The following is a 22,423-nucleotide window of genomic DNA, read 5'->3' on the forward strand; positions in this document are numbered from 1 at the left end:
GGAGCCTACATCCAATTCAGCACTAGCTTGAACTGGAGCACATTTCACACGTCACACCCACCTCACACACAACAGGGCCTAAGCCACTAACCAGAACACCTTTCCCCAACATGGTGAACACACACCGACATCCCCGCAAGGCATGCTGGTCGTCAGCCGCCGCCCCGCCCACGCCACAAAATAAATAAAAGGATGCATAAAGCTCTGTCAAATGGTGCCTGTATACACACACACACATACACACACACACACACAAACAAAAGGGGATCGATATAGTATGATTTCTGTACATATTTTTTGTCACATGCTCTCAGCATTCTTGGGAAGACCTATTCCAGGCCAGCTGCCATGGTGCCATGATGCAAGGTGCAGGTGAGGTTGGCTGATGTTGCAACTTTTCTGACAACTCTTTGTTTGTTTTTATTTATTTATTTATTAAAACTTAATAAAAGAAAAAGTAAAATGCCTTTTTGCAGCTGTCCTTAACGTGAAGATCATACAGCTGTACTTACAGTAGTTCTATGGTCTTTAAAGTCCCTTGGACGCATTGCACCACTCTTCCGCATTTTAAGTGTCCGCCATGTGACTCTGCTCTGTAGACCTCCAGGACCTTAAGCTAAACTCCCCTCCTCGTTTTAACATGGCAAAAAGCCCAAGACCCATTTAAGATGATTATCAGCCAGCCATGCCCGTTTCCAGTGACCCCACCCCTTTGCACACCTGCAGAAAGGAAGGCCACCTACCTAGTAAGCCTATGGCGTGAGTGAGGAACAACAAAAGATTAGGGCACACCTCCATCTCTGGCGCACATTATAGCAGGTTGTATATGCAACAAATTAAATTTGAATTTGAATTTGAATGCTGGGATGGAGCCTCCTATGTTCCTTTTTGACCTGATATGCATTTGACCTGACCTGCATTTTAGACTCTGGTAATATATTGTCATGATTACAGAACTTCATTAAAATAACAGTATTATACCAGCAGCAGCAGTCTGGAAAGTTTGTGCTGTTGATGCCAAGTTCTGATCCTATTATTTACATGAGACAAATGTAATTAGGTAAAAAAAAAAAAAAACAGAAACTATGATTCATCAAATTGGGCAACATTTTCCAGTCTTAAGCTGGTTAATTTTAATGAGTCTTTGTCCAGTCATCAGCTCCTGAAATATTTCAACCCAGCTATTTTGACATCAATCAGTGAGGACACATTTCTCCACTTCTTGGGATGCTACCACATGAATGAGCTTAGTCCACCCCCCACCGTCCAATGTATTCTACAAAAACAAACAAGATACTTTCGAGAGTCTAATGTAAAATGAATGCAAAATGCTACTACAAAAATCCCCCCCCCAAAAAAAACTCAAAGAAGACCAAATAATTAACACTTTACATACATCACATCTTACGACACACATAGTGTTACACCTATTGAATTGATCCTTGAATTGCATGTTATCAAAGGGGTCATAAGGCATATGCAAGTGCAGTTTTTCTTTAATAATCATTATAAACTAAAAAGGCAGAAGCAGAAACTGGATCACTCTGTATAAGTTTTTTATTAATCAGAATTAGATTGATTCATTAATTCACTGTGACACTAAATAAAACCCATACATATATTATATCGTTCTTTATGAATAAAACCTAAATGGAAGCTTTTTGTTTCATGTTTTCGCTTTAAACTTTGTACCAGATTGTCATCTGTGGCAACTCCCACCCTTTTGTTTGCATTTGTAAAACACCAATGTCCATTTGTCTTGTAAATTTGCTGCATAATCTTTAAGTGAAACACCAAGTAGCCAGCTTAAAGTATAAAACGGTTGAGGAGTTAACTTTCTGATCTATGTGAAGCAAGGTAAGAAATCCCTCAAAAACTGTCTTTATGTGGCTTGATAATATACATACAGAGTTGTACAGTAAATCTGAGGCTTAAATGGTGAATGCTACATTGTTTCCTAATTGAACTATTTACCTTTCTATTTTTTCTGGAATAATGTTTAAATTGCTTAAAAAATTGGTATCTTTCTGTTTCAATAGAAAATGAAGATATCCATGAGACATTTTTTAGGTAAACTCTAGTTTTATGTATTAAAATGATTTCAGGTAAAATCCTGAAATCCATAGATAATATGATTTGATATCTAGAATAATTTATTAATTTTAAGATAACAAAGTCTTATACTTTTTAAAAATGTATAAATGTTACATCTCTCTTTAAAAGGCATAGTGTATAGGTTTATATATATGTTGCACAGGGATCTGTTTTTTCTCATTGAAATGGATGCTGACCCAACAGAAAGGTAATACTATAATGTGATATGTGTATGCACTATATATATCTCCAACCTTTTAATTGACATTTATGTATATAAATATGTTTTCTTTTACCCTCCAGTCAATGTGGCCTTAAGAGGAATAGCAACACAATCTTCTTTATTCTCAAATTCTGTTCCTGCTAACTTGGCTATTGATGGCAACAAAGCATCTTCCTTTACATCTTACTCATGTGCTTGTACAGTTTGTGAAAACAGCCCGTGGTGGAGGGTAAATTTGTTGGCTGTCTATGATATTAGTGATGTAATCGTCACTAACAGAGGCGACTGCTGTGCAGAACGGATACATGGTGCTGAGATTCACATTGGCAACACCCTAGTCAACAATGGCAACAATAACCCCAGGTGACTTTTTTAAAATAATAAACAATTATATAAAACAAAACAAATATTTATTCATAAGCTAAATATAATAACAAAAAAGTAATAAAGAAATTGAAATATATTATATGTTTAGACAGACTATCTGTTTTTATCTGTCTATTGTTATTATTAAAGAAAACAGCACAAAAAACAGCTCAAAGGCTTGTAAAAACATTTTAATTTTAAACGGTAAAAATGTCAATTTTGGAATCCGCAGAAGCTCAGTGGTCTGAGCACAACGTAATAATCTTTGTATGATAAAATGACTCGTGGCATGAATCTACACGGAGCGCTTCAGTTTTAAATAATCATACAACTCTAAACCCAAACAGCAAAAGAACATGATAATAATAATCAAAAGAATAATAATCATCATGCTTTTTGCTGTTTATGTTCAGCATTGAATAATTATTTAATTATTAATTATTAAAGCTGCTCACTTCGCGCACGCTTTTACTTTTAAAAACTGCAGTGTTTATTCAGCAAGTATATGTCACCCCTCTTTATGATAGGTGAATATTATGACTGAGACAAAGCTGCTTGTGTCGGCAGCTCATATTGGGAGCATTGTGATTGAAGGGCGATGAAAAGTGAAAGGTGAAATTGTGTACCAACAACACAGCATGTGGTTGTAAAAAAGCCTTTTAGTGAATGTAAAATGTTCGCGTGAACCCGCGGCGATATGAGAGATTTATAAGAGATTTCTCATTCCCAGAAATACAACAAACACAAATTTATACTTCATAAAATAAGCGCTGTCTTTGCGGCGCTGTGCAAAATGCACATTGATGTGAGTCGCGTTATTTCAGGCATAATATACTAACATATTTTTGCTGTGTAGTGGACCGCGCACGCACAACCTCTCATGGGTGAGCCTTTCTCTGAATACGCCGTTTTAACGGGGGTGAGGTTAAGAAACACCGCACAGACAGAAGTAGACTAATGATTATGAATGCGTCAGGAAAAACGGCAAGGAAAATGATGGCCATTTTAATAATTAATTAATAAGTTGATGTATTCGGTTTCAGCTGTAATAAATGTGATCATGTCATCACGTCATCTCCGCAAGCAGTGGATGCGCCAATAATTCACGTTTCATACGAATTACACAAGCTGATTTTTTTTCCCATTAGTTTATATAAAATCAGACATTTTATAGTTTATATAAAATCAGACATTTTATAGTTTATATTAAATCAGACATTTTATAGTTTATATAAAATCAGACATTTATGGGCAGACATGCCCATTAATCTGACAACAGCTGTGACTCACCACTTTTTTTGATGCATACCCAGAGTTTTCTGGCTACACGAGTGTTACACATGATAGAATATAAAGGCTCACTGTGTTACCATTCACTTTGCCTAAATTACTAAATTCGATTAAACTAAACATATTATTCAATTTAAATTCTAAATTTGTACTGTAATTTTACAACTTTAATGTTTAATAAAGGTATATAATATTAATGTAACGTTGCTCATGGCGTAATGTGGAGTTGTGATAATTATATTTACACATAATTATGAAGTATGATTCTGTATCATTGTCTTATTGAGTTTTATGTAATTGGCATTTAAACCGAATGGTCTGAATGTGTTTATAAATTTTCTATTACAACAGCTCTTACAATAATTTTAACAACAAGACAAATCACAGGCTTATATGAGTGCACTAATTTTAATATAGTAACATTTCTCTTATTAAGTTCAGTCTCCCTCAGTTCAGTCAAATATTTGATCAAGGTTGGCAAAACTCATAAACCCGGGCAGACAAGAAATCAAAAACCAGTACAGTAAAACGTCAAATTGCTAGTATCGTGGTTTGCGAGTGTTCCGCAAGTCGATTTTTTAATTAATTTTGACATGAAAAGTCTTGGTTTTTGAGTACCGAGTATCATGTATCACGCATGTGCTTCTTGTTTTGACGCCGAGCGTCACGTGATCACAATGTTTTTTCTCTCTCTTGCGCTGCGGAATTGTGGGTAATCGTCTCTCCTGCTGGATCTTAGTGCGCGTCTCACTAGTATAATCAACATCTGTGCACGCATTTTCTTCCTCAGCATGTTGTTATGTGTGTGCGTAATTTGACAACAACCGTGCTGGTTCTCTCTCTCTCTCTCTATCTTTCGCGCCTTTAGCGGTGTCAAATTACACGCGCACACACATAACAACAAGCCCAAACACACACACACACAGCGCCTGCACGGATAAACGGAAACACTTATAGTCCTCATAGTGTTTTCTAAAAATCCATTTTCTCTCATCCTGTCGTTATGTGTGTGCTCGCATAATTTGACACCATGCCCGTTTACACACTTTCTCTCTTTCTCTGTCTCTCTCTCTCTCGCCTTATTGGTGTGTGTGTGTGTGTGTGTGTGTGTGTGTGTGTGTGTGTGTTTGTGAACCGGCACGGTGTCCGCACACACATAACGACAGACCCAAACGCACACACACACACAGCGCCCGCGCGCATAAACGGAAACACTTATCTGTCGGGATTATTTTTACTTTGTTGGTTCTGCTGCTTTAGCTGGCCGAACAGTAATGCATAATTAATCTTAAATTTAACTTAATATTATCCTTAACTTGAAAGGCTCGTAATTACCTCTTGCCCCCTACACCCTCCTCTCTCTCTCTCTCTCTCTCTCCCTGCAGTTGTGTTGTTATTTCCAGCATTGCTGCAGGCACCTCTGCAAACTACACCTGTAATATGAGGGGCCGTTACGTAAACATCAACATTCCCAATATTACCCAGTTTCTTACTCTTTGTGAAGTGGAAGTTTATGGAGTTCCAGGTTAAACTTTTAATTCAACCTTTAATTTTAATTAAGAAATTTATACAAATGTGAAGTCATAACCAGTTTCACACCATGTGCTAAATTTGAACATTGTTTTCAACATTGTTTCCTTTTTTGTTTTTTTAGCTCCTGTTATTAAGAGGGCATTTTTAAAAGTGAAGTTTAAAAGCATCGAGGATCTCATCAACCCTACCATTAGGGACAAAGTTCTTCAAAAGGTGTGTGTTTGTGAAAATATACACTCCTTGTAAGTTTGTTAGGTACATACCCCTTGTAGCTACAGTCATTACCTATTACTGATTGCAGCCCCCTGTTGGGTTGCACAGCTTCTTGCCTTCTGCTGTTAGTAGACAGGGGCTTACTGTTAGCTGCACAATTACTCAAAAAAGCAGTGACCCAATCCACTGCTACCACAGCTCCTGATACCCATGTGGTCCACAAGGGTCAGTGTAACTGCTGGTTTGAGAATGTGCACCAATTACAGTAAATAAAACAGAGAGTCAGTGTCACTGCTGGGTTGAGAGTGGTTACCAATTAAATAAAAAATTTGATCATAGTTGGTCAAATGGTTGTTCCTTTCTACAAAATAGATTTAGAAATATGTAGCATTACCTGAAGTCAGAAATTGTATATATGTTTCAAGTGCATTATGGTATATACTGTTCATAAAGTATTATGAAGTATTGTATAGCATATAATAATATTTTGTTCTTAATAGATAAAATCTGCCAGTGTCCAGTCAAAAGTATTTCAGGTCACCTGGGCAAAGCCACCAAAACTAGAAACTCAAACTTGAAAGTAAGTAATAAAAACTAAAACAGCACCAGTTCTATACTCATACAACTTCGCATACCACTACTTCTATTACTACTACTATTTATAATAATAATAATAAGAAGATGATGAAGAAGAAAAAAAAAATAATAATATTAATGTGGTATGATTATATAGTGATTAGCAGTGTGACCTCACAGCTCCAGGCTTGAGTGTCTGAATGTTAGTGTCTGTTTTTGTTTTCTTGGTGGGTTTCCTTTGGGGGCTCCAGTTAATTAGGTTCATTTCCAAATTGTCTGCAGTGTGTGAATGAGTGAGTGTATATGTGTGCTTGAAGGATTCAGGCTTCCTTGGACCCCATACAGGTTAAGCAGTATAGAAATTGAATGAATAATAATAACAACAACAACAACAACAATAATAATAATAATAATAATAATAATAATAATAATAATAATAATAGCTAATTGACAGAAGACCAGTACCTTTTTAAAATAATTCAGTTAAAAAAGCTAAAGCACACCAAAATTCAACTCAAATGGTGTTTTGGTTCCTAAAAAAAACACGTATTTAAACTTAACTCTGACCACTATGAACACGAATATGGCTCTCACAATTTCAGTAATACTGTATCGGGTACCATTAGTAAAGCAGTACTTTAATCAATTACCATTTATGTTTTATGCCAATAGTTTAGCGACAGGTGTCATGGTGGCTTAGGGATTAGAACTGTTGACTTGCACCTACAGGTTCCATGTTCCCTCTTGTGTGTTCCCTCTTGTGACATGCAGATTAGGCTGAGTGTGTGTATGTGTGCCCTGCAGTGGATTGTACAGTGGCCAAGAAGTGCAAAACTAAATAAAAAAAACAAAAACACAGAAAACAAAATCACAAAACCAAAAACAATATAACAAATCAGTAAACACAACGACATATCCAGATACAAAATACCAAATGAGAAAACACAACAATTTACTCAAACCGGAAAAAGAGTGTATAGTTTGCGAATGAAATTCTTATCGCTGATTGGATGAGTCACTCAAGACCTACAACCAGTACTATAAAGTGAAGTCAGAATAATTTTTAAAGCACATTTAACACAACTTAGTTGATCAAAATAATATATAATCCGAAAATACTGAAATTAATCCTTAAATGAAAATACATCTAAATGTCCGTGTGGCTGCAGTACTTCCTGTGTATTTTGAGTGACAAATGTCTTGTCCAATCAGCGGTGAGAATGTCATTCGCAAACCACACCTACCTTTTGGTTTGTTGATTCTTACCTCTTATATAAAGTACTGCAGCTACACGGTCATTTAGATGTATTTTAATTTAAGGATTCATTTCAGTATTTTATGATTATACAGTACTTAATTATATTTATATTTAACTGTTGATTGAAGGTTTTTTAAGTCACATGAAAAAAAAAAGATGTACTATTCTTACCTGCTGCTCATTTGGAGACCTGCTCCAATGTAACTTAAAAAAACCTTCAATTGTCAAAGAATTAACAGATAAATGTTTGACATTATTGGCACCCACACAGTTTATTCCCTTGTCCAGCCTCATAGGTGTGTTGTTTATATTGCTAATCAATGTGAGTTTAAAGTTATATGCTGTTTTCTGGTTACATTTTTCTGATTGTACTTGTACATAGAAAAAGGTTTATAGGGTAAAAAGATTGTGTGATCGAGAAGACTCATTTGAGTACTGATTCTGAACAAGCCAAATATGTATTAAACATCTATGGGGGCTGAGCCCCTCTTAACTAAAAATCCTAGAAACTCCCCTGCTACACATTCTACACCTGCGCCATTATCATCACCACCAAACCCGGCCCATATTATCTCAAAACATTGAGGATGCAAAAATGCAGAAATTTCTAAAGTCTCAAACAGTTTAGCCATGGTGACGCCTTAAATTTATGCTGAACAGTGGCTAATAACTTCCCGGGTGACATCATATTAAGTGACATTATATTGAGTGACATCTGTATCCGATGCTTTTTGGAGGTTTTAATACAGTATGCTCAAAAGGCATACAGGTTGATTGTTGCACACAGCTGGCAATGACTCAGGTACCTGGGCCAGTCATCAGTACACACACACACATACACACACACACACACCCACACACACACACACACACACAACAAATCCTACACACACATACACTATACACACACCCACACTACACATCCTACACACATCCTATGTCCTACATACACACACACTACTTATCCTATACAAACTCTCTCTCTACACACACTACACATCCTACATAAACAATGATCAGCCCAAGCACCTGCACCATTGTCTCCCATGCGCACCAGAATGGAATGTCCAGCCGTGGCTGATCAAAAACTCACACAGATTGTGCAGTGCACCCGGGTGGTGTTGTTTTTTTGGAGGTCTTAACATGTTCAAAAGGCACACAGGTTGTGTGGTACTCCCCAGTGCCGATGGCACAGGTGTTTGGGCCCACTCATCGTTGCTTGCAAATATATTTCAAATTGTAGTACTGCGGGTATAGCTCAAATCATGAACAGCACCTGCATTAAAATTGTCTTTTAAATTTTCCCAACAACCTCTGTTCGCCACACATCCTAATTAGTTTTTTGTGTGCACTGTTTACTATACCACTGTGACCACGTGTGTAGGTAAAACATATTTTATTTTACGTTTGTATGCGTGTGTTTACAGCGCGTGTGTAAAGCAAAAGCAAGTCTTATTAGAGAGGTAAAAAATCAATTCTCTCTCTTTGTATCAGCCTGCTACTACTTTCGCCTTTGCAGACACACACAGACACACACACTCTTTCTCTCTGCTATACAGAGAAACACTGCTCTTTCGCGATTCTTTACAAAGGTAAAGTGCAGGTTAATTTTTTTTTTTTTTACTTTACAGCAGTGATTCTGTTAATGTGTCGCTCAATCGAGTGTCAGATGTTTTTAATCATGTTTTTGTGTTAACGTTTTGCACAAAAATATTGTTAAAACAGTGGCCACTAACTTTTATACATGCCTGTATGATACTATGATGTTGTTTCAGTTAGTACGAATTTACACTTGAGACTTGTTCTGACCTGTAAAGTCAGCAGAGCTATTATCAAATGCAGGGGTGGACTGGGACCAAAATGTGGCGCTGGACTTTCTGGCCCACAGCAGCCCACCTCATAATACATTGGCTAATGTAAAAATTAATTTTTAACACAAGTTACTAGTATAAAAATATAACACAATACAAAAACCAATGCTATTTAAACATTATTAGAAGTTCACTGAACATATAGTGGGTCATATTAGTAAATCAAAGAAAGAAAGGAACGAACATCAAGAGAAACAACATATAAAACTATAAAGACAATATTTTAAAAAGAATGGCAGTAAAACTGAACAGGTACAGTAAGCTGAAATACAATCAGTAGCAGCATTAGCTCACTCCAGTAAACTAGTTACTTATTTGAATTATTATTGTAGTCAATATCAATAAAAAAAATTCTGAGAAACGTTATTTTGAATTATTATTGACTACCATAATAATTACTAGCTTAGTTAATGCTGCTACTGATTTTATTCCTGATTGCCATTCTTTTCACTTGGCTCTGGTAGATTAGGGGAGAGGTGATCAGCATCAGCAGGCACTGGTTCATCATCACTGACCCTGCTGCACTAGCAGCTTACACTGATGAGTGGTACAGTATATCTTACACTGCATCAAGATGATACCCCCTGCGAAATGTTTATTATACAGTATCTCACAAACAAAAAGGCCAATTTGTCTTTTCCTTACGAAGTGTTTGGGTGAAATTCCACCCATACAATGTGACAAATATGCAAAGAAAAAAAAATAGAAAGGGGCAAATACTTTTTTATGGCACTGCACATGTATTCAGATTGTTCCACTGGGATGAAACTGTGCCAGGTGGAGTTACAGCACTTTCAAAATCATACTAACTTTACACTGATATGAATAACTTTAAATAATAATCCTTTTTAACACCCTTGTGACTCAATAAGAGACAATGCACAGAATATTTTCTAACAGCCTGTAAATGATACATTTTGGCAGTATTGTCTTGCATCTTTTAAAATAAATAAATAAAAAATCACAATACTGCCAAAATGTTTAATTTTGCTGTCAAACTGTTTATAAGCCTCCTGGGTCTCTGTGAGACTGGTGCTACTGGACATTGAAAATATTGTCTTTATATGTAGTTTTATATGTTGTTCAAATTAAAATTTTATTTGTCACATACACAGTCATACACAGTACGATATGCAGTGAAATGCTTATACGACCGCCGGTGACCTTAAAAATAAAAAACTATATATAAGGAATAAATATTAATAAAAGAAAAAAAATACTAAGGAAAATAATTGTAACTAGTAAAATTAACAACTGTACAACTAAGGGCATGTAAAAATATTACAAAAATAGAATATAGGAATATGGGGGGGAAATATATATATAAAATTTTTAAAAATGTTTTAAAGTGGCATTAAAATGTCTTAAAGTGTCAGAGTGGCAAATTGTCATGTGCAATGGCAGGTAAACATGTAGTGTATAAAGTGGCATGTGCAATGGCTTCAGATATGTAAATATGTATTGCATGAATGTGTCCATGATTGTCCAGTCAGTGTCAATGTTTAAAAGATATTACTCCTGTGTGGTGTGATGTGATTGAGAGACCTTATCGCCTGCGGGAAGAAGCTCCTCCTCAGTCTCTCTGTGTTGGCCTTCAGGAAGCGAAATCGCTTCCCAAACCGCAACAGAGAAAACAGTCCATTGTTGGGATGGCTGAGGTCCTGCACAATCTTCCTGGCCTTGGTCCAGCATCGCTTGCTGTAGATCAAGTGCAGGTCAGGGAGCTCGGTGCGGATAATGCGCTCAGCTGATCGCACCACCCTCTGTAGAGCTCGTCTGTCCTGCATGGTGCTGTTCCCGAACCAGGTCGTAATGTTTCCCGTCAGGATGCTTTCTATGGTACAGGAGTAGAAATTCCTGAGCACCTTAGAGGGCAGTCTAAAGTCTCTCAAGCGTCTGAGGTGGTAGAGACGCTGCCGGGCCTTTTTTACCACGGTGTTGATGTGACAGGACTATGACAGGTCCTGCGTGATGTGAACACTGAGGTATCGGAAGCTGTCCACTCTCTCCACTGGGTTCTCATTGATGATGGGGGTCTGGTAGTTCCTCTCCTGCTTTGTACTAAAGTCCACTATCAGCTCCTTTGTCTTGCTGGCGTTCAGGAGGAGATTGTTCCTCTGGCACCAGTTCTCCAGATTTCCAATCTCCTCTAGGTAGGCCGACTCATCATTGTTGGTGATCAGACCCACCACGATAGTGTCGTCAGCAAACTTGATGATGGCGGTGGAGTTGGTAGTGGCCACGCAGTCGTGGGTGTACAAAGAGTACAGCAGGGGGCTCAGAACACAACCCTGGGGGGCTCCAGTGCTGAGAGTGAGTGAGGCTGAGATATGTCCGCCCATCCTTACTGCCTGTGGTCTGCCAGTCAGAAAATTGGAGATCCACTGACACATGGATGAGCTGAGTCCCAGGTGCTCCAGCTTGGTGGTGAGTGTGGGGGGGAATTATGGTATTAAATACAGAGCTGTAGTCGATGAAAAGCATTTTAACATAATTCCCTTTCCTAGTGTCAAGGTGAGTAAGTGATGTGTGGAGGAGATTGCATCGTCTGTGGAACGGTTCTGGCGGTATGCAAACTGTAGTGGGTCGAGTCTCTGACCAGGCGTTTAAAGCACTTCATCACTACTGAGGTGAGGGCTACAGGGCGATAGTCATTGAGAGAAGCAGGATGAGGTTTCTTCGGAACAGGAACAATGATGTACTATTTGAAGCATGTGGAGATCACCGACTGAGATAAAGAGATATTGAATATCTCAGTAAACACAGGTGTTTGTCTTATTGTTCTTTCCTTTGTTTGACAAATATGACCCAATATATGTTCAGTAATCCTTTTTTATTTACATTTTTGTATTGTGTTATATTTTTATACTAGTAAGTAGTTTTAAAAATTAATCTCCACTTTAATGAGCCATTGTATTATGATGTGGGATGTGGTGGGCTGCTGAATCCAGCCTTGCTGTCCCTGACTGTAATGTTAGAGATGCGGAACTGTAACTTTTTTCTCAAAAAAAAAGAAAATAAAACTCAAAGAAAGGTGGGGTCGTGTTTCAAAACATGGATGGAATAGACCAAACTAATTAATATTGAGGAAGAGCAATACATCCGCATGTGCGGTAACAAAACACACGCACTTTGTCTGCGGCGCCCGTGCAATCGACACACTCTTCCATATGTGTAGAAAAAAGATGCAATATTATGGTTTCCGTCATTTATTATATATTTGCGTAGTGACTGGGCTGGCCCACATAGGTCAGCGCCCACCGGGAAAACGCTCCAGATGGCCAGTCCGCCACTGATCATGTACCCACCCTAAATACTGAGTTAAGGGATCCCTTAGTTTGTTTCATCACATTTTTCTGTCTACAAGCTTATATGATTAAATTCAAGAAATCAGAATTGTGCATTTTTCCCATCCTTATTCCATATCCAGCTGTCTACGCTGTGAGTAGCTGAAAGCTGATGAGCAAGCCAGAGGGGATGGTGAAATAAAAACCTCTCATGCCCTCAGCAGTCCGCAGCCAATATAGCCAATATAGTATCAGCCCCAGGTGTAACTTTTTTGGGTTTCCCCTCAGGTAGGTCCTTCTAAGTTCTTCAAGGACCCTTTCAGGTAGTAAAGGTGATCCCTTCCTTTTGCCTGTTGACACTAGTATGGTACTGTAGGTGCTGTGCTGCCGTTGGCCACAGTGAGTTGAGGCACCCTGCCCTGTGTGCATGAGGTGCACACGAGAGGTGCTGCCTCTAGGCCCACACAGACACACACACACACACACACACACAGAGAGAGGATCTTTAACCTCTCTAATGAGACTTGCTTATGCTTTACATGCGCGCACACACGTGTGTTATAATCTGTGTTGGGGGACGTTACTTTTTAAAGTAACTAATTACATTACAATATTACTGTCATTAAAAAATAATCAGTTACATTACACCATTACTTTCTGATAAAAGTAACTAGTTAGAGTATTTTTCCATTGCAGAAAATGAAAACTCCTTTGTGATTTCTCATGCATGTTGTTGTCCTTAAGACTCTTATAATTATTCTACCATCATTATTCAGCGAAGTTTGGCCCATAATCTCTTAATTACTAATTTCCCTATCTCACGTGCCCGCTTTCGCGCGGTGGCTGTAAGTACCGTTCATTATGATTCACCGAAAGTTTTGGCGCTGCAATTACGTTTCCATCTTTCCACGCGACAGTCCTCGCATATTCAAACAGCATAGGTGAGATAGGGGTATAACAGCAGGAATAATAGAGGGGGGCAGGTTATCGGGGGCGGGGCTTGTAGGACACACGCGCACACACACACCAACGAATTGGGAATGATTGCTGTCTAGCTTACGGATTACATAAATTGTCTGAATAACAGATTCCATTGTTAAAAATATAATTAAATAACTGAGTACTTAAATAGCGGACCTAACACCTTAGATTACTCGTTACATCAAAAAAGTGATCTAAGTACTCTAACGCGTTAACTTTTGTAACGCGTTACACCCAACACTGATTATAATAAACAGTACACGTGTGCTGTACACACATACATAAAAACACAAAATAAAAGATGCTTTACACGCACACACATGGTTACAGTGTGAGACGATTACCCACAATTCCGCAGCCCAAGATGGAGAAAAACCATTGGCTCAGTTGTGATCACGTGACACTCAGCATTAAAACAAGAAGCGCATGCCCCAGCAATGACCCCTAGAGGGCACCTTGTGTCCAGAGAACTAAATTTACCAGAATGCACCTTGGTTCATGTGATAGGGCACTCACCTGAGGCGAATTTGCTAATTAGTTTTTGGGTTATAAATAGGCGTGTCTTTTGTGTAGAGTGGTCTTGCATCTGTGCTGTGCTTCCAAGCTGTTTTGGTACTGTTGGTTTTCCATAGCTTTATGTGTCGTCTGTTTATCATCCAGTTCAGTTTTCTTTGTGTTTTATGGTTTCTTAATTTAGGTCTTTACCTCTGCAACTATGCCTCGCCTGCAATACTCCAAATGTGACACATGTTCTATATTTTGCTAACAACAATGTAGGCACCAAGCATAGTTAAATAATGTATATTTTTTTAAACTCCAACCCACAAAACAACTAAAATAAAAAAAATAAATAAACAAGTTGAGACACATATGAGACATATTGACATGTTTCGGAAAGAAAACTTCCAGGACATACTACAGAAGTGGCAGGGACACTGTATTACTATACAAGAGGACTATTTTAAAGGGAGAGACCTGTGTAAATACAGATAAATAAACAGAGCTAATCTCTTAAACTTTTTGATACCACCTTGTATAAGATCTCACAGTAGATTTGTATGCCAGAGTAAAAACAAATCCATGAGGTTAAGAGAATTAGCTGTTGACCTGCGAGACAGAGTAATGTCAAGTTACTGATCTGGTTGGTGCATGCCTACCACCCTCTCTTACTCTCTCTCTCTCTCTCTCTCTGTGTTGAGGTACAAATGGCACTTCTGATATACAGTACCAGCGATCCTGACACCTTCTCCTGAATTCTGCCTGATTCATTCTGATTTTCTACTTATCTCATGAAGAGAAGTAACTACTGCTGAAAATGGTGCTTTGTGGTTTGCCTAAAATATAGTAACTGGGGATGGAAATTCAACAGAAAATTCTTGAAGAGGGCTTTGGACTGCATTGGTAAAAATAGTTTTGCAATAACTTCACTGGTGTCACATAAATGATTACACAATTTATCTGGTATCACCCAACTAAAGGTTTCTTCCTCATGGCTTCTCAGGGAGTTTTCCTTTTCACTGTCACTTCTGTCTTGCTCATCAGGAACAAATCAAAATGCAGATTATTTTTTCTTTATATGAAGTTGCTTTGTGACAAAGTTCTTTGTTAAAACTGCTATGCAAATGTATGTGAATAAAAACGGTTTGTCTGTACATTGGTTTTAGAAAATCATCTGTCTGTATGTCTATATGTCTGTCCAGCCATTTGTCACAGCATCATGCAAAAAGTATTTGCCTGAAGTTAAACATGTGCCATAAAAGAAATTAAATTGTTGATGAGTTATGAGCAATTCATTGCCAGATTATGTCACAGCATCCAGAATTTTTTATTTATTGTTTTTTGACACAAATAGCTTTTTTTCCAATAGAGGTGGGCATAGCTATACGCGTCACTCAAAAGAGCCAATCAATGCAACAGTTTACTGTATATAAACAGTATGCAGAAAACACAAAAAAAACATAATGCACCTACAAGTCACCAAAACCCCCCCCCCCCCCCCAAAAAAAAAAAAAAAAAAAACTTAAGCGCAACACAGCATGGCTTACAAAAAAAAAAGGAAAGCAGACTATGAAACCTAAATCATTGTACTGTATGTTTAACCTTCCTCCACATTAAAATAAAACACAGGTTGTTAGAGAAAACATATCTGCGGCAGTCTGAGGTACAGTAGGGACATGTAAAATACCCAAACTAAAAGCCCAGTGTAATGCTCTAAAATGCCCTTCCCCCCCCCCCCCCATATTTGCTATAAAAATATACATTACAACATACTTTTTTCACTCAAATCTGGCTGAACTGACCAATGAAAATTTTGCAGCTCTTTGGTATCTGCCTAAAGTTTAACCTGCACCATAAGTGACAACAAAATTTTAAGTAAAAGCAATGTTACGAAATGCTTATGTGCCGGATTTATTAATCTACTTTAGAATAAGCTATTTGCTCAAAGTAAACAAACACCTATATCTGTATAGTTTAAATAACAGCAATAACATAATAAGTGGTATAAGTGAATTCTAAGGCACTGAAGTATTTTTAAGACAAAATTAATCTTTATCCAATCTACTTTTTCGATTTCTTATTTGTGATTCACGCTCTGATTTACTGTACAGGAAGTGTATTTGGCTGATAATGAAAGTAGTCAAACTTAATGTAAACACAGTGCAAGATACTCAACCTTACAAAATTCAATTTCTTTGTATAACAAAAAGTTAGGCAGAGAGTTCTGCTGTTCAGAAAGACAGGCAGACATGTCCGTGAGCTGCATACATATACATGGTACATAGCAGTGGTACAGGTAACTAACTGTTGTTCAAAAAGCAATATAACTGTAATGTAAAAAAAAAAATTACAACATAAATTTTGAATTTATTATTAATGTATTGTTGCAAAACTTCTTCTTACTGTGGTATTTGTTGAAACAACAGGTAAGATTGTGTTCTTGAAAATTTAGAGACTAAAAAACTTATTTAAAAATTTTATACAACTCCCGTCTCCCTCTCCTCACCACACTGACACTGTCAAACTGCACTAAAGCGGGATGGCTGTTTTGCAGACTCTTTATTCTGGGTTTTTCTTTAAATAAAATAAGTTGCAGCTAGCTAAGAGGTATTTCGGACAGTTAGCATTATATATGTGAGGCTGATGTAACACCGCTTATCGTAACACGGAGGCACGCTGACATTACTGAGCTGAGCTTATCTAACGTTTTAGATAAGGCTTTATGTTACCACACTTTATAGCAGTTCATTACCGCATCTATCTTTTTTCCCCACTCTGCCCTGACTTTTTCCCAGCAACAGCATCATGCTCCACCCCAGCACACATGGGTGCTCAACTAATGAAAGTTTGAGAAAAACCCTAATTAATTAACAGATAAAGAGCTACGATGCTTCAAGACGCAGTAAGTTAAGGGATATAAAAATGTCTGTGTTAGTTTGGCTTCAGAGTCACTATAAAAAAAGCTCTGAGTGTTGCTAGATCGTTTTATTTTTCCACTCTTATAGAAACTAACAAAAATATCGGTGATAAAAATATCCTAGATTTTTATTTAACACCGTAGCACATCTACGAGTGTTATATTGTTTAGCTTATCGGTATGAAAAGCAAATTGATTAGATACCCAGTTATTTTAAAACATCACTCCAAACTGTAACATCTGAGAATGGCAAAGTAAAACCCTTATATCAAAACTATTTTGAATATGAAGCAATATGTAGCTTTAACCCACCATTAGAATTCCAGAAACAATGTTTTACACTCTCTGGTGGTATATAGCCTTATTAAAATCAAATCATAACTAGATATGACAGATGGCCTTTTGGAGCTATGGAGGAGCTATGTTTGGTCAGGTCTGTGCTCTAAACATTACATTTTAAAATAGACTGTATATACACATATAAAGCTATCCAAACTATTTCTACTGGACTTGAAGGGACATGCTCCTCTCATATTCACATGCTGAGAAACAAACACTTGTTGACATATATTCTTTTTTTTGCATCTGACACATTTGGACACACCGACATCACTGAGACACATTCAGCGCTTTGTGCTGAAACAAACACTGGTACCAATGTACACAGCGCAAGCGCAAAACTTGATGCCAGTGCAGATTTCATTTACAGTTTACAGCTGAAAGTGTCCACGCACCAAACGTTTGCACCAAAAAAACAGCAGTCACAGACACTTAATTAAAAATAAAACACAACCAAACCGAGGAAACAAATAGAGGAGACATCCGCCACAGAACTGACAAATAAACGGAAAACCCGCAGTCAGAATCCGCAGCACAGGAGTGCGAAGAGGCCAGGTGCAGCACCGTACAGCAAACACACGCAAACACACCTGTAGACATAGAGGAGCAGATCAACTTCTTTCCACAGCTGTCTAAAGCAGAGAAAAGACAGGTAGTAAAAATGTTAAACGAAGAAATGGACAACAGCTGAACCAAACCACAAACTGTAAATAGAACTGCAAATGGACAAAATTTTTTACAAAAAATTAAACTGGGAAAAAGAGGTCAAAGTAAAAGTAAGTAAAAATGTAAAGTAGTTTTTTCATGTATTTTTCAAGGCATAAAGAAAATGCTGGAAAATTGAGCTTTGAAAGGCACACAATAACCTGGTAAGGGAGTGTTGTTAGTGCATGGCTTAAATTGGAAGGAGAAGTGATTATTGCTGAAAAACAGGTGTGCAGAGTGGAGAATAAGGCGGTGGAAAGAAAGGAGTGGGGTGGATTATGGAAGCGGAGTGCACAGGTGATGTGTTGCACAGGTAACCTGGTTGGTACCCAACAGGAAATGATCTTGAGTGGGAGGTTGTAAGCTGATAACATGACCATTTTGGCCAATACAATATCTGGTAGGTGGTAAATAGGGGCGGCTAGTCGTCTTGTTGTCCTGGCGCTTAAGAGCTCTTGTTGAAATATGTGTGTGACCTATCTGCATGTGTTCAGGAGGTGATTTAGAATTGGTAAATGTGGGAGTCGGGGATTAGGATTTATTTAAGTCAATGAGGCCCTGCAGGTCTGATGGAACGCGTTTTTTAAAGGAAATTGTTCTTCTGATTGATAATAATAATAATAATAATAATAATTATTATTATTATTATTATTATTATTATTTTTATTTATATAGCGCCTTTCCAGAGCTCAAGGACACTTGTGACAGATTTAATGTGAGGCTGAAAGGAGAGTGCAGAGTCAAAGATTACTCCTAAATTTTTGACAGAAGTAGATGTTTTGATGTGAAAGCCAGCAATCTCACAGGTGAAGTTAGTGGAGATGTTGCTGGTGAGTGCTGGGGTTCCGATGAAAATTATTTAAATTTTGTCCATGTTAAGTTTCAGAAAGTTTAAGTTAAGCCAATCTCTAATGTCCTTCACGCAAGCAGAGATTTTGTCAGTTTGGGCAGATGGAGTAGGTGTACAGATAGAGTAAAGTTGAATGTCGTCGGCATAAAAGTGATAGTTAAGACCATGACGTTGAAGGATCAGACCGAGTGGGATTATGTAAATCATAAATAATAGTGGGCCAAGAACAGATCCCTGGGGAACACCTCGCTTCAGTGGGACGGTGGGCGATCGAAAATCCTTAACAGAAATATAAAATTGTCTATCTGAGAGATAGGAAGAAAACCAAGAAAGAGCAGTACCAGAGATACCCAGACTAGAGAGACAAGAAATTAGCAAATCATGGGAGACAGTTTCGAAGGCAGAGCTGAGATCAAGTAGCAGCAGTATAGACAAGGAACCAGAATCACAAGAAAGAAGTAGATCATTCACCACCTTTACAAGTGCAGTTTCGGTACTATGGAGGGGGCAAAAACCAGACTGAAAATGGTCGAAGAGATTATTATCAACTAGATAAGACTGGAGTTGGGCAGCAACAGTACTTTTTCAGTAATTTGGATATGAAAGGTAAATTAGAAATGGGACGATAGTTAGATAAGACTGAGGAGTCAAGGTTGGGTTTCTTAAGCACAGGTGTAACTGCAGCAGTTTTTAGTGGCAGAGGAAATAAGCAGAGGTAAGAGATGTGTTAAATGTCCTACACATCATATTTTTCATTAAATGTTAATATGATCTTTAGGGTCCTAATGAAAAGTTGTTATTATACGTTAATAAAAAATTCAAAAGGATTGTGTAAAACGCTAATAATCCGTTCCCACAACTTCTTAAGCTGTTCCCTCAGTTTAATTATCCGTGTACTCAGATTTTGTAATCCGTACCCACAAATTCATAATTCTGTGCGCACGCTTTTGCAATCTGTTCCAACAGGTTTGTACACAGACTCCTTTTAGAAGAACAGGAAGCTCCTCGCTACGTGTAAATGAATCTTATTACATATTGTTTTATTGTGGATTATTAAGTGTAATACATCAAAATCTCTTACAGCATGCTTACAGTGATTCTCTAGATCTCAATTGTAGCAGCTTTGAAACTGAAAGCGTGCGCACAGAATTATGAATTTGTGGGTACAGATTACAAAATCTGAGTGCACGGATAATTAAACTGAGGGAACAGTTTAAGAAGTTGTGGGAACGAATTATTAAACTGAGGGCACAAATTACAAAACTGTTGCCACAGATTGTTTTTTTTTTTCTCCTCTAGGTGACTTCCAGGGCTCCGTAGATTTAAGTACGGAACCTACGCGGAAGTTTGTAATATCGCCTGACAACGCAGAAATCAAAAGAATGGACATGCATCGACTCGATTTGTCTCTCATCACTGCATGGGCATGAATTAATGGGCTGTTGCGCTGCCGCGAGCAACAATAACAAAAAGCGGAGAAACTTACTGAGAGAGATACGGACGCGATGTGTTTACTGATGTGTTTACATGACTTCTTAATCTTCGACAGACATCGTTATAAACCATCTAATGTTACAAAGGTAAGCATAATATAGTTTCCCGACTACGTACACAGTTTGCAACTAGACAGTCACCTTAATGCATTGTTTATTATAAACGGGCGATTAGGAATTATATAGAGACGGATATACACAGAGAAGAAGCCATAACCATGTTCTATTAGAGTATAAGTTAACTTACACTCCGCATTCATCATGATTATTAGAAAAGGCGATCTGCAAAGAGTCATAGTAAAATAAATTACACTCACCGAGCCTGGTGAAGATGAAGCAGGAACACGAAGCGTTAGTACAGATCCATTTTTAGGAGCAGCTTCCTAGTAAAACCTGCTTTATATTGACCCGCGTTTATAAAGCAGTCTGGTGAAAAATGATTATCGCAAACATCAGCGGGTAAATCAGCGGGGAGGTTAGCTTTAAAAACTAAATTCAGCCACTGCCTCCTCAGTGGCTCAGATACCTAACCCTAGGTAGGTACCCTAGGTCACTAACCCTAGGTAGTGAATGACGACTGCTGTGTTCGCTATTACACCCAACAACTGTACACAACACTCGCTTAGGCAACATTTTGCTCCAGCGGCGAAAAACAATGGCCGACAGCTTCTTCTCACTCGGGGCGGGTCTTTGCTAAAACACCAGTGTCAATCAACTTGTGTAGGAGCGGCCTCTGTCGGTTTGGCGTCACATCGACAGGCATTTGTGATTGGCCTGATTTCAGAAGGGGGATGTTACTGTAATAAACGAAAAGAAAACCACTGGGCGGCTCTTTATCATCGTAAAGTGGTTGTGTACGCACTCTCCTAACACACAGTTCAGTCCAAACAGCTTAAAATAGTGCATGTAGTGCTGTATGACCCCTTTAATGAAATGAGAAATAGGTGCAGAAATGGCAGAGTGACATAGTTTCAGGAGAGAAGTAGGAGCAGGATCAAGGTGACAGGATGAAAAGTTGGATTTAAGGATTAGCTTAGAGACAGAATCTGGGGTCGTCGGAGAAAAACAAGAGAGAGACTGACGGGATAAATTTGTTGGATGGCTGAGCTCTGTATTAGTAGGGAAACATTGGTGGACAGCATTAGTCTTCTCAAGCAAATAATTCAAAAAAGAGCAGCAAAACTCATTAGATACTAGAGCATCTTGAGGTGGGCAGTTGGTAAGTTTATTTATCGTATTAAATAATGCTTTTGGCCTGTTGCTCGATTTATTAATTGTGGCAGAGATAAAGTTAGAGCGGGCGTAGAAAAGAGCACATTTATGACATTTAAGATGATCTAGAAAAGCCAAATAGTGAACAGTAAGACCGGCACCGTACTCTTAGCGCACACAGACATACAGGACATACTGTATTCACACACACACACACACACACACACACACGCTCGCTCATATTTCATTCATCTAAGCTTCACACACAGCAGGCAATACTAGCTACACACACACATCCATGGGTGCACTAAGGCTTGTCACATGGAATGTGAATGGAGCTGGCTCCAGAGAGAAGAGATTAAAAATACTCTACCAACTTAAAAGACTACAAGCAGACGTTGTTTTATTACAAGAGACTCATAGACCTGCCACAGCTATAGATGAACTTAAAACAGCTGAGTTCCCTAATGTGTTCGCAGCCTGCTATAACTCTAGGCAAAGGGGGGTAGCAATTTTATTACATAAAAATGTTACATTTACAGTACTCAACACAGTTATAGACCCGGAGGGTAGATATCTAATCACTAAATTATCTATATTTAATAAAAAGTTTTGTATTGCCAGTATATATGGTCCAAATGTTGATGACCCCTCCTTTTTCCACACTTTTTTTACTGCACTTTCTGAACATCTAGACTGTACACTGATTCTTGGTGG

At 38.0% G+C, this 22,423-nt stretch overlaps 1 protein-coding gene across 1 annotated transcript; it reads left to right on the forward strand.

Moving 5' to 3' along the window:
- The first annotated feature begins 359 nt into the window (after positions 1 to 359).
- LOC128508428 (fucolectin-like) lies at positions 360 to 6,297 on the forward strand. Its single transcript, XM_053479769.1, has 6 exons — positions 360 to 372; positions 2,237 to 2,302; positions 2,398 to 2,680; positions 5,359 to 5,498; positions 5,628 to 5,719; positions 6,220 to 6,297. The coding sequence occupies exons 1-6, from the start codon at positions 360 to 362 to the stop codon at positions 6,295 to 6,297; spliced, it is 672 nt and encodes a 223-aa protein (XP_053335744.1).
- The last annotated feature ends 16,126 nt before the right edge of the window (positions 6,298 to 22,423 follow it).

This window comes from Clarias gariepinus, chromosome 20, assembly GCF_024256425.1.
Source record: "Clarias gariepinus isolate MV-2021 ecotype Netherlands chromosome 20, CGAR_prim_01v2, whole genome shotgun sequence".
Classification (NCBI taxonomy): domain Eukaryota; kingdom Metazoa; phylum Chordata; class Actinopteri; order Siluriformes; family Clariidae; genus Clarias; species Clarias gariepinus.

Bases quoted from the DNA above. Each gene is read 5' to 3' on its own strand.
- LOC128508428 (XM_053479769.1), top strand. The intron at 2,681-5,358 runs GTGACTTTTTTA...CTCTCCCTGCAG, and splicing joins AATGGCAACAATAACCCCAG to TTGTGTTGTTATTTCCAGCA. The intron at 5,720-6,219 runs GTGTGTGTTTGT...TGTTCTTAATAG, and splicing joins GGGACAAAGTTCTTCAAAAG to ATAAAATCTGCCAGTGTCCA.